The sequence below is a fragment of the Pelmatolapia mariae genome, linkage group LG9 (genome assembly GCF_036321145.2).
Source record: "Pelmatolapia mariae isolate MD_Pm_ZW linkage group LG9, Pm_UMD_F_2, whole genome shotgun sequence".
In the NCBI taxonomy this organism is placed as follows: domain Eukaryota; kingdom Metazoa; phylum Chordata; class Actinopteri; order Cichliformes; family Cichlidae; genus Pelmatolapia; species Pelmatolapia mariae.
The window spans coordinates 13,472,451-13,488,840 of NC_086235.1; the positions used below are offsets into that span (position 1 = coordinate 13,472,451).

Here is a 16,390-nt window from a genome sequence, read left to right on the forward strand (position 1 = left end):
ATGAGATGAGCTATCTCGTCAGCGCAGCATCAGTGCGAAAGGATGATGCTTCATGGTTTAGAGACTAGCGACTCAGAGTGCAGCAGAGCAGTATGTAGGTTACCTGTCAGGAAATTAAGCCTATTAACCGCTTATGTAACACGTAACACATTTCACTGTGGGCACGTGGGTTCTCGTCCAATATTTCATATGTGGTATTTGGCAAGGAGGGATTTTTGTTAAACCGGTGTACTTTGGAGTAAGTTGTTACACAACCTACCCACATTTGTGTGTGTGTTGGACATATAATTTTGTAAGAGTGATGTGAATGTTTTAATGTGGGAAAAAATTGTTTAAATCAAAGAACAATCTCATACTTGTAGTTTTCAGTTCGCTGTATGTTTGTTTTCTCAAATGTCAAGCCTCAGATTCAAGAGGATTAATTAATCAATAGGCTTCATTGGGGGGGGGGGGGGGGGGGGGGGGCATTAAGCCATAGAGACTACAGAGTTTTGTTCATTTGTAAGAGTGTGAATGGGTGAATGACAAACACATTGTGAAGCAACCTAAAGCTAAATAAGTCCAGACTGTTTGTCATTCCCTTGAAGAAGTCCTATAGCCTTGTATCCCAGGGAAAACTGTATGTGCTCATATGTGAGTACAAGGTAATGGTGTGGTACTTCATGCCGATAGGTTATTATGTAACCAAAGTGAGACCTGTGTCGGTTCATTATATTTTCAATGTGTGGTGGACTCTGTTTCTGACCCTGCATGCAGGATCTCAAGGTGCCGCCAGGATGTCAACTTTAGGAATCTCAAAATGGCACTTCGGTGTGTGCTTTTGGCACACAGTGACGAATCAGATGGTAATGGCAAGGTGTTTACATTTGAAAGTGAAGCAGCCAGGTTGAGAGTCAAATCTCCAACTCTAACGCCAGTATCCTTTTGGATTGCCAGAGGAGTTTATGTCTTGTTCACACATGAAGGTAGAGTGTGAGATAAACAGGTTTGTTAGACCAGTGTTAATAGCAATGTGCTCATTTTACTGGTGAAGAAGGCAGCTTTGCCTCCATGAAGCAGAAGACAAAGCTTTATAAATTCAAGTCAGTCCATCTTGACCCTCATCCAATTTGGATATTGGCAAAAAGAACAGGATTTTGGATACATGTAGCCATAATTACTTTCCTAACTGTGACTCACTCAGTGACATTGGAATGATCTGCTGCTCCTTTGTGTTTAAAATAGCAATTTGAGATGGTTTGGGGATCTAACTGAGGTTTAGAAGTAGACCAAATCTTACAGAAGATGGGGGGAGACGGTCCCACTACAACCTGTGCTTGAATATACAGAAGAAACCAAATAGATTGATAAGCATAGATGAAATCTGCATTATTTATTCATTGGATATTTTTCCAGTATCTGTCTTTAGTTTTTCTGAAGTATGTGCAGCATTTCATATAAGAATGATGCTGTACTAACATGACATTATTTACATCTTGCACCAGCTTGATAGCATAATAGAAAGTATAAAAGCCTGAACATAGCTTCCAAGTTCGAAAACTGAAGCAGAAGTGGCTTAAACCTCCCAGCAGAGCACCACTGCTCTGGTTGCAAAAGGACTTCTGGTTATATATTTAGGAAAATGACCTCAGGTCTCTTTTACTATGACAAACATTAACCTGGTGACTTTATGGGCTAAATTGCTACTTTCAAGTTATATGGATTAAAGATTTGAAGCCCTAAGCCCCCTTTTTTTTTTTTTTTAAATGGAGTGTTTAGTGAAACTTCTGATGAAATTTAAGAAATAGTACTGATAATACTAACATTAATTTGTATATATGAGGTTAAATTTGTCTTATATTTACTACTTTAGCAGTGAGTGACATCATGACGCTTATGTCCCTGTTTTTTACTGTCTGTGGTTAGCACACTAACATTTTATAATCAGAATCTCTCACTAATGCTGCTGTAATACCATGGGTCTGTAAGTTTGACTGGAAAAAATCTGTCCTCAAAATGATGTTTGATGATAAACTGAGTTAAAGTCAGACTATTTCTTTTGAGAGTTGCTGCAGTTTTAAGCAATACATTCAAAAATATCAACTTAATAGTCGCAGCATTGCCATTTTCTTTGATCCATTGCCCAGTAACCATGAGTGAAAATGTCATATCCACAAAACATCCTTCGCTATGCGTTTTGGCTGGGTAAGTGAATATTTTCGGCTTGCTGTAGGAACTAATCAAAGTCAGATGATTGTGACAGTAAATGTTGGTATTTTGTGACAGTTTGTGCTTTAGCTTCATGACAATACAGATAATAGTTGCTGAAATATTTTACCATGTACCTGGTGAACATGAAACAGTGCTGTCAATTAGCTAATATCAGAGGAAATGGGCAAAATTACCAAGTTGTATAAAAATCAGAAGGACTCTTCTCATCATGAAAGATTTCATTAAAAGCAGTAAATGAAAATCATCCCTGAGTTGTTTTCCTTTGTATGTTTCTGGTGCTAAACTGGTGAAATAGGGAGAGTCTGCACACTGTACTGGACCTTTGCCCGCTCTAATCACGAGGCTATTATTGCCATCAGTGCATCTCCATCCTTGGTTTTGGTTCAGCTTCCAGGAGCCATTTGTGAAGCAGCAGAGCAGGAAATGAGGTTGGTGCACTGCAGTTGCCTAAGCCCGGAGGTTGTGCTTGAGGGACCCACACTTTAAGTCAGCCCGTTGATTATTCAGCCCCTCAACCCCACCCCCACTTTCCCCCTCCTCCAAAGGCCGGACAGTGTGTGGGTCATCAGTGGGGGGTACTGGTGCTGAAGACAGAACTAGGATTCATAAAGTGCCGGTAATAGACAGAGACATCACTGCTCGCCAGATTTATTATTGGCCAAAAAGCAGGCGCCGCAAAGCCAAATGATTGATGAGGCTTTGTGACATGGTCAAAGCACTGGACCTACTGTAGTTCTTTTTTTTTTAAATGAGACTGGAGTCATTTGAAATGAGTTTTTGGAGGGTGTCTTATTTTTCTTTCTCCTTTGAAATTGCCATTTCCTTGTTATGTCTTTTCCAGTCCATCCTACCAAACTTTCTCCGGACTTTTCTATAATCAGAGTATAATTTCAGCCTTTGTGCGTGTATTAGTTATCAGGGAAATGCCTCCATTATTCATAATGCTGTTTATCTAGGAGTAATTGCTTGTAGTTCCCCAAGTCACAAATTTACTCCCTAAAAAAAGAGTCAATAAATGCAAACAATAAAGTAACTGCCTGTGCAAAGAGAAAAGACAAAAGTACAACATTAAGGAGCCTTTATGCATGTGTTCCTGTGAGATAATACCTGAGAAGCATCTTGCAGAGTGGGTTGTTTTCCTTTACTGTACGGAAATAACAGTGACCCTAATGGTCACAGCTCACCTGATGGTTTATGAATTACAGTATCTATGGAGAGCATAAAGCCTTACTCATTTCAGAAATGAAAAAATCGAAGCATATCTGGAGCTACACAGGGCATGTGTCATGTTAAACAGAAGAAAATCCAGACTTTTATTGTAAGAAACTATCATACTGAAAGGGTTTGTCTGTATACAAGTGATTGCTTATGCAAGTCTGTGTGATCTTTGACTGACTGTGTCAAATCAGCTGTACAGTACCCAGAATTTTCCATTTAAAGTAGTGAATTGGTTATGATCAATCAGCCAAACACATGTAATATCCTTCCTGACTCGACTGCACGACGCCTCTGCGTGTTCAGGAGAAAATAATCGCTGTGCCATCTGTTAATGTGTTTGATAAATTATCAGCTTCACTGCTACAACAATTACTTTCTGACAGTTTTGGCAGAATCAATAATTTACAAAGGAAACTATGCTGCATGAAGTCTCACTTCTCTCCTCTGGACTGTTAATTGTTTTTAAGTGTTTGGTGCACTGACAAATCAAATGTACTATTAATGTAAACAAACGAGATGACTGAAAGGCAAATGATAGCTCGCTTCACACATCATTAGCACTGATAGAGACAGGTTTTGTCAAAATTAAGAAGACAAACAGGTCGTTATAGATTTGTTTTTCACTGGCTTTTCCCTGTGTTGTGAAGCTTTTAATAAAGAGTGATGAGAGTTTGTTTTCTTTAGCCATCATGTCTGCAGCTTTACATCTTAAGAGGCTATTAGTGTGTAATGGATGCATCTTTCTAAGAAGACTGTCATATAGTTCTAAAAGTCATGGCCACTTTATTAGGTATTTTTGTTCAGCTGCTCGTTAATGGACTGGCAGTTCTTTGGGTTAAAATGGTTTGTTGATGCCAGACATCAGAGGAAAAGTGCCAAGAGTAACTCGAATAACCAACGTTTACCAAAGTGCATCTCTGAACAAACAGCACATGAAATCTTGAAGCAGCAGAACAGCCACTCCTGTCACCTGACAACAGAAAACTGAGGCTGCAATCACAGGGGCTTACCAGAATTAGACAACTGAAGACTGGAAAAATGTTCCCTGCTCTGATGGGTCTTGATTTCTGCTGCCACATACAGACTGTAGGGTTAAAATTTGGGTCAAAGTACATGAAAGCATGGCTCTGTACTGCCTTGTATCAATGATTCAGACTGGTCAGCTGAGTCAGTCTTTCCCTCATTCCGAGACCTCTGAAAATGCTCCCCTGATGGCTTTACAGACTCAGTCACTATTTCAATGTCATATTAAATAAACCATGATGTTCATTTGGTAAATTATGGTCATTATTAGAGTCAAGAAGGAAGATCATCCAGAATATCTTGATTGGCTAATGAGGTGTGGTGCCTTGGTTTCTCACACCTCGCTTTCAAAACACGAAGACGGCAACGCTGAAAACATTAAGGTCAGTTTTTCATAATAGGGCCAATCAATAGATGATGTCACGTTAGCCTTTTTTTTACAGTCTGTGCAAACAGGGCGCTCACTTGTAGTGGAAATAAATATAATCTCTTTCTCAGGTTTTGTTCATCTTTACAATATTTGACTCTCTGACTTTATTCTACGTGTCAAAAACGATAAAGAGTTGGATTTACTGATATAAAATGACTGCATTAAATAAACTTTATGTGAAGCAGGTTTCAGATAACATCACTCTAGCCCTTTGAACTGAACTCTCAGCCGAGCTCTGCTGGCACTGCTGGGACTCTTTCCCCAGCAGCGCCTGTGTAATGGGACACTGCTGAATGATGCTGAGAGGAGCACCAGAGCAGTCATGGCCTGTTTCACCTGACTCGCTCCTTGTTGTCGTCCGTATACTCGCCCGTTGTTAGCTTGTCTTCTGCAGGCTAATTTATGACACTATCAATTGATCGGCTGCTGGCTACTGGATGTCCTCATGCCTAAGATAATTACTAAAACCAATTACTTGGGGATAATAACTTTGCGAGTGTTCCTTATTCTTGATGTATAATACATAGCAGAGGTGGCTGGGGCACACAGGAACAACATCCTGCTCCTGTCTGTTGCTGCTGCTGCTGCCATCCACAACTGATACCAAAGCATGTTAATGCACTTAGGAAAGAGTAAGTATGATACTGACTTTTTATACTAGCTGATCCAGTTTCTTGACTTACCTAAACATGTTTGCAGCTTTTACTGCAAACATAAACACGTCCAGGCTGCTTCATTTGGATTTCTTATTTGCAAACTTTGGGAGTGGCTCAGCGGTAGCCCAGTGCAGGCTGTGTGGACACCGTGTGTGTGTGTACGCGTGCATATGTGAAAGTCTAATCTATGCTTTATCCTTACCATCCATGTGTCTCTGTTCGCTTTGTGCCTTTTCACTGCCAGCCATCAAAGGTCAGTAAAGTTGGTTCACTTGTAATAATTTGGCAACATTTAAGTCTGTAAAGATTGTAAAGTGTAACTTATGTTTACTATGTGGAGAAGTTAAGCTGCTACAGCTGTCGATGAACTGTTTGCAAGATTTGACATGCCTTATTGTTTGTACTCCCAAAAAACCCTTTTTATATTATTTCTAATAAATTCTGTGGCTATGCTTTCAAGTTTCGTCTATTCACATGGGCTTATTTGGCTTGATATTATGAGGATCTTTATCTGTGTCTTTCCAGTCGTAGCCACTTGCTTCACAGAATTCTTTTACCAAGCTCTTGCTGTCTGAGTGGGAGCGCTGTGTTTTTTGACTTTGATGAGCCCAGTGAGGCAGATTATCTCAGCTTGTAGACGGGCAAACTTCATGTGCCAAGGTTAAGCTGAAACGTTAACCCATTCATCAGGGTTACAGAGTAGCCTCAAGTGGCCAGACCTCTTGATGAGACGCCACTCAGATCAAGGAGTGTGCCTTCACTTGACATAAAAAAAACCCACACATTTATATTTAATTTTCACATAAACAAGACACAAAACAACAGCAACAAAACTGTATTATTTCTATCAAATAATAGCAAAGCAGTAAATACATGCTCAGTTACACATCTGCATTTCATTATTTGTGCACACAGACTATGGTTAATGCCACAACCTTTAACAGCTAATGAAAAGTGACAGGCAGCCAGTACTCTGGGGCACACAAGCTTAGATAACCACATGCATGCAGTCACAAACTCACGCACACTGTCTCCTCTAAAGGGTTACTTCCTTGCAGCTTGCGATCCTGTTGGAGGTGTCCACTGTGAGTCCTTAGGTTTCGCCCTCCCCTCTCATGTGTCGCAGCATGTTGACACACACAGGCAGTGATGTATTATTGAGGATGTCTGTGGATTACTTGGGCAATGTACATTACAAGTGCAATTACCTACACAAGGATACATGTATAGGAGTCTAATTGCTCTGCATGGGCAATGGCTGATGATATCTCTGCAAAATAATGTGTCTGTCTGCCAGTTTTATCTTGCTGTGTGCAGGAATCTGTACAATTTAAATTATCATAACTAGTTCAGATAAAATAACTGCAGGACCTGAGTATAAGATGGCACTCTGGGTGGCAGTCTTCTCTCACTGCAAAATAAAGTGAAAAATGATAATAAAAAGAAGAAAAAGGCATTTTGCATCACTGTGCACTTCCACTCGAGCTAGTTTTCTTTTGTGTGTGAATGGGCATCTATATGGGGAAAGGCTCATGCTGCAACACTGGCTAATTCCTGCTAATCCCGCTGTATCTCCAATCTCTCAGAGCTAGTTTCCAATGGCAGCCCTGCAGCAGGGGAATTGCTAGTGAGATTAGCTTTCGTTAGCTCCTCCTCTGTTTGTGGTACTCACTGCCGGGCCAGACTGGCCTGCCACTGCTAACCTTTTGCACAGAAATGGATTAATTGTTTTGTTTCGCCCCCAAAATGTGCTGCATTGAATTCGGAGAATAATGTAAGTTTGATTCAGAGAGTTGTGCTTTTGTCTTTGTCTTTGCTTTAGCTTTGTGGATGTGGTTCTTTGAGTTATGGGAACAAATCTGTGATGACAGACAGACACCTTTGAAGGATACAAAAAAGACGTGCTCTTTGGGTTTTGGCTGTAATTGCATTTCATGTAATTATCTGATTGATCTGCAGAACCTGAACTTTCTTCTGCATATTTCCATGCAAAGACAGCATATCGGTTTATTTACTAATAGCTGTTTGCTTTTTAAAATATATATACATATTATCACCTTGCCATTTTGGATGTATCTTGCTGAATATCTTGATTAATTTGGTGTCAAATGATATCAGCCTTAGAAATTGGGAATGTGTCTGATTGGCCCTAAAAGCAGGAAGCACACCCCTCTGAGTGTTTACAGAAAAGCTGTGACTTAAAGCTAAGACATCCCATTTATCTGTAACAGGACACTGAAGAGTCTTAATGAAGGCAAGCACAGTTGTTGCCTTTATTTTTATGCATTGTTATGTTTTAAAGCTTCAATCTGCTGAAAATCAAAGCTATTTCCTCTAGATTTAATATTTACTCCAGATATATATGGGCGTTAAATCCCCTAAAGACCCAATTTAACCCCCCATCTATATTGCATCCCCGGATTATCCTCAAGTTAAACACTTCCAGTTTAATTCGCAAACAAACCAGCGTGAACTTTGAACACTCATCTGATTAAGCTTCAGGTGTTGAATTTAGAATCTAAAGGAAGGTTGAAAACATCTACTGTACATTATGTACTTGCACAATAGCTTTAAATCCCCTTCAGCTGAGCTCTTTACTAATGTGTTTACCCATTTATCAGACATGGATTAATAACAGTATAGCCGCACTAACTGGTGTATAATATAGGTCACACACAGCACACAGCTCCTTCTCTATCACTGACCCACGTTTACATGTGTTTTTCCCATTCTGCAGGAGATATCTCCTAAAGATGTTTCCACGATCAGGGAAATCGATTGTCTTTGACAACTTTCCAGATCCGACTGACACCTGGGAAATCATCGAGACAATTGGTAAAGGGACCTATGGAAAAGTCTATAAGGTGCTTAATAAAATAGATGGAAGTAAAGCAGCTGTGAAGATACTGGATCCGATCCATGTAAGTTGAGTTTGTTACATAGTAAGTACATTGCAAAAGACCTTTAAGACTTCTTCAATATTTTTTATGACTGAAACAAAGAAAATAACGGATACAATTCTGTATTGTAATATGTTTTTGTAATTTGTTTCTGTAAGTACTGGATCATATCACTTAATCTTTGAATTCAGGTGTTTTCAGTCATTGCCACGGGGGGAAAACATCCAGCACTTAGAATAGGTCATTCTATAGAGTTCACTGAATTTCAGTATGGCACTGCAACGGATGTCGCCATTGCAACAGGTCCATTTGTGAAATTTTTCCCTACTAAATATTCCACGTGTTTCACATCTGATATCTGTAAGTCATATTATTACAAAGTGGAAGAATTTAGAAACCACAGTGATTCAGCCACAAAATGTCAGACCAAAAAGTTATAGAGAGCGAAATTGATCAGTGCCAAGTGCACAGTGTGTAAAAATTGCCAACACTCTGATGACTCACTAACCAGCTACAGATGAACCAGCAACAGTGTCATGGACAGTCAAAGCTCATTGATGTACACAGGGAGCAAAGGCTGACCCTTGGGTCTGATCCAACAGATGAGCAGATGAGAGTAGCTCAAATCGGAAAAAATGCAATGCTGGTTGTGATAGAAAGGTGTCAGAATACACAGTGCATTATAGTTTGTTGCTTATAGACCAGTCAATGTGCCTGTGCTGAGGCTTGTTTGCCACCAAAAGCGCCAACAAGATGCCAACAATCGACTAACACAATTTTAAGCATAATGTCATGTTAATGCCTGATTGGTATATATATCTATACATATTGTTTTACTGTTAGTGATGGCACAAGAAGTACACGTTAATGTCTTGTGACATGGCAAGTGTTTAATTTACATCATTGATTTCTGGGTGTTTTTACTTTCCTACATCCTTACTTTAGTTTTAGTTGATTGTTAGTATAGTTTTCCCTGTTGTATGACACCTTAAATGTGATTGAATTTTATCTTTTTAAACTGAAAATGTGTATTTTATATGTTTCATTATTTTTACCTTTTTTTTTAGAGATTTATATCTGGAACAGGGAGTGCACATGATCTTCCAAGGTTAAAAGTCATGATTTTTCATTACATTTCATCTGAAGCGTGCCCATAGACCATGCTATGTATACCAGCTGGTATTTAAAAAGAAATCTAAATAGGTGGGTAGAAAACTTACTGAGAAGTAAACAGTAAAGGCCCCACCATCTCACAAAGAAAGAAAAACCTTTATGATGTGAAAAACCTCTGGCTTTGCAAGCACAAAAAATCAAATCGTCAGTGTAGTCTGACTCATTAGCTCTGCCTTCGGTAAGATAAACATCACTCTGCTCTGCTTTGTTCTCAGCCTGTGAAGAGAATAAAGCCAAGCAGGTTGGAAACACCTCAAGGGAGATTCTTGTAACTATTCTTCCCATCTACAACCATCAGCAAATTATCTCAGCAAATTGCCTCTGATGATATCAGTTTAGCACTCTGATCATTTTGGACTTGCTTTGCTTGTGGGGTGCTTTAGCACAGAGCCAAAACACAAATTTGGCATTACAGCAGAAGTGTGTGAAGAAGGAGAAGTAAAAAAAAGAAACGGCCTAAAGAGAAGAAGACTTTGTCATGCTGCAGGGAAACATGATGTTAAACATGACACTGTGGGACTGATCTGTCCTATAGAGTCAACATTTTTTTATAATTACTAGATTTACCATTTACAGAAGATTACTTCAGATTTGTTACATTTCTGAGTATTACCATATATTAGTAGTCTGGTTGTTACCGTTCTTCATCTATTGTGTTGTCTATTTTGAGTCTACGTTAAAGTGTATGGTTTATTTAGAGGCATTTAATGAGCAGCAGGGTTCTTCTATTAAACACACTCTTCAAGTCTCATTAATTTGGGGGGGAATTTGTTTCTTATTATTAAGAAACGCAAAGTGCATCATTACCATAATCTTAATCACTGCACTCATTTCGTTCACATATAGAAAATGTAGTACACATTTTTTAAATACTGTATGTTATGTTTGGTTTCAAGCTTTATCTTTTTCTTTTTACTTTTTTTTTATGAAAAGCAATTTGTAGTCCAGTAATTTTCTGTACTTTTGCCTTCTACCTTAAGCTACATTAAATGTATAAATCAGGAAGGTCAAAGTCATTTTACATTGTGGGCCACATATAGCCACTTTGATCTTAAGTGGCCTGGATCTTTGAAATTCCCATTTCTGTCAGTGTAAAAAAAGTTTAACTGCACATTTAGTCCCTAAGATATCTTCATATATCAAAGGTGCAATTTCAACAAAGTTTCAAGTAACTTGTTGCCCTGTCTTTGTTGTAATTATAAAGCTATTTTTGTTTTGTTTTTTACAGACAAAACATGAAAAAAAACGTAATTACTTTGGTTTAGTATGTATGTAGGAAGTCTAAAAAATTATGCCCTCCTTCACATTTTCCAAAACCATCCATTGGGTCGGATTAGAGTCTTTGCCATGCCCATTTTGACCCCCAGACCTTATGTTTGAAATCAAAAATCTGGTTTTATGACTCTGTACCAGGGATGTCAGACTTCCGATGCCACCAACTACAATAGGATTCTGCTCAGTACTATTTATTGTAGTACTGCCACTGTTTATCACTTGTGGTATAGTACTATATACTGTATTAAATGACCACCAGCACGATTTGCATTATATGCTAAAAGTTCCCGTTCTTTAGGCTTAATAACCGTGCAACATACAGAAGAAGAGTATACGATGACTGCTGTATTTAACATGTCCTGGATATGTCCTTTTGCCCACATTAAATTGCAGAATAAATGATCAAGACTTTGCATAGTGTCCGAAGGTCGGTCGCTCTGTTTTTCTTTGATCAAATCAGGCAACCGATGACGTTCTTGATATTTAAAAAGGTTGCAAAGCAGTTAAATGGGGAGCTGCGGATAAACAGGACAAAGAAATGAATCATTCTAAAGTCTGGTTTATGGACATTACATTGGCTGTGTAACTGTGATATCACCACAACTCTGTAACTGTTTTCTTGAATGAAGATTGTTGAGAGTATCCTCCTCATCACTACTGGTGTAGGAATAGAAAAAGTTGACACAGAAAGCAAATAAATCACAGTTTTCTCCACAAGTCTAGAAGATAAATAAATGGAAAAAAATGTAAGCAATAATAACAAAGTATCCATTCAGCTGATCTTTATATTGTTATTTTCTTGGTTAGAGTTAAACTAAGAGGACCGAGAAGCAGGATCCAATGGATGGTTAGCTCTGCTTAGCATAAACACTGTAACAAGCGATAAATAGCTTTGTAAATGTAACAACTTATCAATTGGCCAATCCAATCCAACTTTATTTATAGATCACTTTAAAAACAACATGGCTTGTTGTTTTTGAAGTAAAAAACAGTTATAAAAGTTAAAAACTATACATTATGTAACACTTTCATACAAATACACTAGTTATTAATGAGCATTACTGTTACTGAGCCACTTACATGTCAGCTGGTATTTGATATATTTTATGTACTACATTTTGTAAATGTAAAATTCATTTAAATTCGGTTTTTGCTTTTTGAATTTTAGATATTTTACTCTCATATATTTCTTGTCATTTCTTAATATTTGTATTTAAACATAAAATTATTTTATATACAATTTTTGTTCTTTTTACAAATTACTTTTTACCTTTGTAAAGTAAGATTGTATTTTATATTATTAAGCTAAAATGATTCAAGCTATTAATTTGGTGTGTTTGGTCTTATTTTTAGCTCCTGTAACAAAAGAATTCCCCAACATTGGGATTATTAAAAAAGTAATAGCTTTTATCTTATGTGAAGTAACCCCCTCCAGTTCATAATTTCAAATTTTTCTACCAATATGAAAATGGTATTAATATTATTTAACTCATGCCTAGACAGTAGTCCAGGTAGTAATTAGTATCACCTCTATTACTCTGTTATTTGGAATTAAACATTCTAAGAGAAAATATGGCTGGTAAAAAAATAGCTAAAGATGAGATTGTAGGTGTTAAAATGTGTGTGTCGTACGCACTTAGCTGATGTTTGCTCTTGTGTTTCAGGATATCGATGAGGAAATCGAAGCTGAATACAACATCCTCAAAGCTCTTTCTGACCATGCCAATGTGGTCAAGTTTTATGGGATGTATTACAAGAAGGACATCAAATGTGGGGATCAGCTGTGGCTCGTGCTAGAGGTAAGAGCACAACATTGGCTGTGTTTTTGTCACAAGCAGATTTGACTTGGACCTTAGAGAGCATATACTGTAGGTGCAAAAGCCTTATTATACTACAAACAGGAAGTCTTGCCAGGTATGTACAGCGGTCAGGGATTATGTAACAGTTTTAGCCACAATGGGCAGTCTAGGAGTTTACTTATAGGGCACCTGGGGGATTTGGTCACAGGCCAGTTAGTACCAGGAGGGGGGGAGGTTAGATCGCGTGTTGTGAGCGCCCTGCTGAGAGCAGCACAGCAGGGATTTCTGTTAACAGGAGCTGTCTTCATGAATTAGTTTATACACCCTCTGTATAAAGTTGGAGCACAGGTTGAAATGTTCCTTGTTGTAGTTGATTTCTGTTGTAGAACTGAAGATACAACACACTGAAATTGCCTTTTTTGAATTAGACTTTGCTTGTTTGCACCTGCTGATGCACGAGAAAAGCCATATGCAGCCGTGATATTTTTCATGAAGGTTCAAGGAGACCTTGCTACTGCTGCTGCTTTCAGTACTCCTCAAAAATCCTTCCTGTCAGCTCCCCCCCGTTCTCCATCTTTCTCCTTTTTTCATTTTCTGCTGTAGCCCTTTAGAAATGTCAAGCTCCAGACAAACATGTAATGGAGGTCAACCTCAGAGGAGAGAAAGTGTTTGTGGGGTCGAACACTGTGTCAGATATTGGTTTTCTTTGCCTTTTGGCAGTCAGACCATGTAATTTGTGTTCCTGCTTTGATAGAGAGCAGTACAAACCTGGAGATGTCTGGAAAACACTGTCAGCAATCTCAAGGAGGTTTGATAAGAAATGAAACAGCTATCGTCCAAAAGGGTGGTTGATGTGTTTCTTTGTGTGTGTGCGTGTGTGTGTGTGCGTGTGTGTGTGTGTGTGTGTGTGTGTGTGCGTGTGTGTGTGTGGTGTTTCTGTCGAATGGACTATAATGTAATGTGTCTCAAGGGATGGAAATGTTGGTCTGCAGGTTAATTAATCACTTTTTTCTGAAATATCCCTTAAATACACATGCACGAGCCCCAGAGAGCATTTCTTGCTGCCATTGGTAAACCATTGTTTTCTGTATGACTTTGACAATTTGTGTTGTTATAGTAAGATAGATTGCTGTAAATTGTGGTTCATAGATGAAATATTATCATTGTAGAAGTCGCTCAACTATTGTAGCCGCCCAATAATTAGGTCAAAATGTCTATTTGTTCAACAGCTCATGACCAAATCAATGAAAAACCGAATGAAGTTCCCATTAGTTTAGTGTTTAGAAACAATATTGGGAAAGATATTGATCCCTTTTGAAGCAAATGTAGGTGCTCTAAACAAGTCTAAACATGTCTGTGATGTTGCATCTCCAATGAACCTAATCAAGATGCCTTTTTATTAGGTTCATTTCACACCGGGAGGTTTTCAGAAACAGTGTTTCAACAGCTTTATTGGTCTTTTATTTTGAAAATTGACAGGATTGTCTGCTATTCCTACAGTCAGGTCCATAAATATTGGGACATCGACACAATTCTAACATTTTTGGCTCTATACACAACCACAATGGATTCCAAATGAAACGAACAAGATGTGCTTTAACTGCAGACTGTCAGCTTTTATTTGAGGGTATTTACATCCAAATCAGGTGAACAGTATAGGAATTATGACAGTTTGTATATGTGCCTCCCACTTCTTGAGGGACCAAAAGTAATGGGACAATTGGCTTCTCAGCTGTTCCATGGCCAGGTGTGTGTTATTCCCTCATTACCCCAATTACAATGAACAAATAAAAGGTCCAGAGTTCATTTCAAGTGTGCTGTTTGCTTTTTGAACCTGTTGCTGTCAACTGCCAGGATGAGATCCAAAGAGCTGTCACTACCAGTGAAGCAAGCCATCATTAGGCTGAAAAAAACAAAACAAACCCATCAGAGAGATTGCAAAAACATCAGGCGTGGCCAAAACAACTGTTTAGAACATTCCCAAAAAGAAGGAACGCACTGGTGAGCTCAGCAACACCAAAAAACTAGGAAGACCACGGGACACAACTGTGGTGGATGACCAAAGAATCCTTTCCCTGGTGAAGAAAACACCCTTCACAACAGTTGGCCAGATCAAGAACACTCTCTAGGAGGCAGGTGTATGTGCGTCAGAGTCAACAATCAAGAGAAGACTCCACCAGTGTGAATACAGAGGGTTCACCACAAGATGTAAACCTTTGGTGAGCCCCAAAAACAGGCAGGCCAGATTAGAGTTTGCCAAACGACATCTGAAAAAGCCGTCGCAGTTCTGGAACAACATCCTATGGACAGATGAGACCAACATCAACTTGTACCAGAGTGATGGGAAGAGAAGAGTATGGAGAAGGAAAGGAACTGCTCATGATCCTAAGCATACCACCTCATCAGTGAAGCATTGTGGTGGAAGTGTCATGGCGTGGGCATGTATGGCTGCCAGTGGAACTGGTTCTCTTGTATTTATTGATGATGTGACTGCTGACAAAAGCAGCACAATGAATTCTGAAGTGTTTCGGGCAATATTATCTGCTCATATTCAGACAAATGCTTCAAAACTCATTGGACGGCGCTTCACAGTGCAGGTGGACAACGACCCAAAGCATACTGCAAAAGCAACCAAAGAGTTTTTGAAGGGAAAGAAGTGGACTGTTTTGCAATGGCCAAGTCAATCACCTGACCTGAATCCGATTGAGCATGCATTTCACTTGCTGAAGACAAAACTGAAGGGAAAATGCCCCAAGAACAAGCAGGAACTGAAGACTGTTGCAGTAGAGGCCTGGCAGAGCATCACCAGGGATGAAACCCGGCGTCTGGTGATGTCTATGTGTTCCAGACTTCAGGCTGTGATTGACTGTAAAGGATTTGCAACCAAGTATTAAAAAATGAATGTTTGATTTATGGTTCTTATTGTCTGTGAAGGTTCTCAGTCATCCAGGTCATCGTAGTCTAAGGAGCTTGGAAAGAAAAGCGTCTGGACTTCTTTAAGTTGCTTGAAGACGTTCAAGCAACTTAAAGAAGTTGCTTGAACACTACTCTCCTCAGTGACAACAACACCTACGAAGCTTTAAAGCGAGACCCCACAAGCAGCTACAAAAAGAAAGTTATAGCTTGCCTTCAAGACCTTGAAAAGGACAAAATCATTGACCGCATTACATATCACCGCCTTTATCCAGGGGATGCCATACCCTGCATTTATGGACTTCCAAAAATCCACAAGGAAGGGGTCCCACTCAGACCCATAGTCAGTAGCATAAACTCAGCCACTTATAACATTGCGAAACACCTTGCTACCATCCTTGCACCTCTCGTGGGGAACACCCCACACCACATCAAGAACTCCACTGACTTCACCGACAAGGTCCAGAAACTTACCCTGGATCCAGATGAAACCATCGTGTCCTTTGATGTAGTCTCTCTCTTCACTTGCATACCCACCACGGAGGCTGTGGAGACTGTCAGAAAACGACTACAAGAAGACAACTCCTTGGAAGACAGGACCAACTTCACACCCGATCAGATCTGCACACTGTTAGACCTCTGCCTTACTACAACATACTTCAAATACAACGAGGGTTTCTACAGACAAAAACATGGCTGTGCCATGGGCTCCCCCGTGTCACCTATTGTAGCCAACCTTTACATGGAGGAAGTGGAAAGGAAGGCTCTTGGCTCTTTTAAAGGGAGAGTACC

General features: G+C 39.2%; 1 protein-coding gene across 3 annotated transcripts in view; it reads left to right on the forward strand.

Moving 5' to 3' along the window:
* The first annotated feature begins 7,153 nt into the window (after positions 1-7,153).
* Positions 7,154-16,390, forward strand: part of myo3a (myosin IIIA) — a 65,292-nt gene continuing 56,055 nt past the window's right edge. For all 3 annotated transcript variants that reach the window (XM_063483296.1, XM_063483298.1, XM_063483297.1), the window contains exons 1-3: positions 7,154-7,312; positions 8,276-8,459; positions 12,551-12,685. In XM_063483296.1, coding sequence (XP_063339366.1) covers positions 7,311-7,312; positions 8,276-8,459; positions 12,551-12,685 — 321 coding nt within the window. In that variant the 5' untranslated portion in view covers positions 7,154-7,310. The remainder of the gene's footprint in view (positions 7,313-8,275; positions 8,460-12,550; positions 12,686-16,390) is intronic.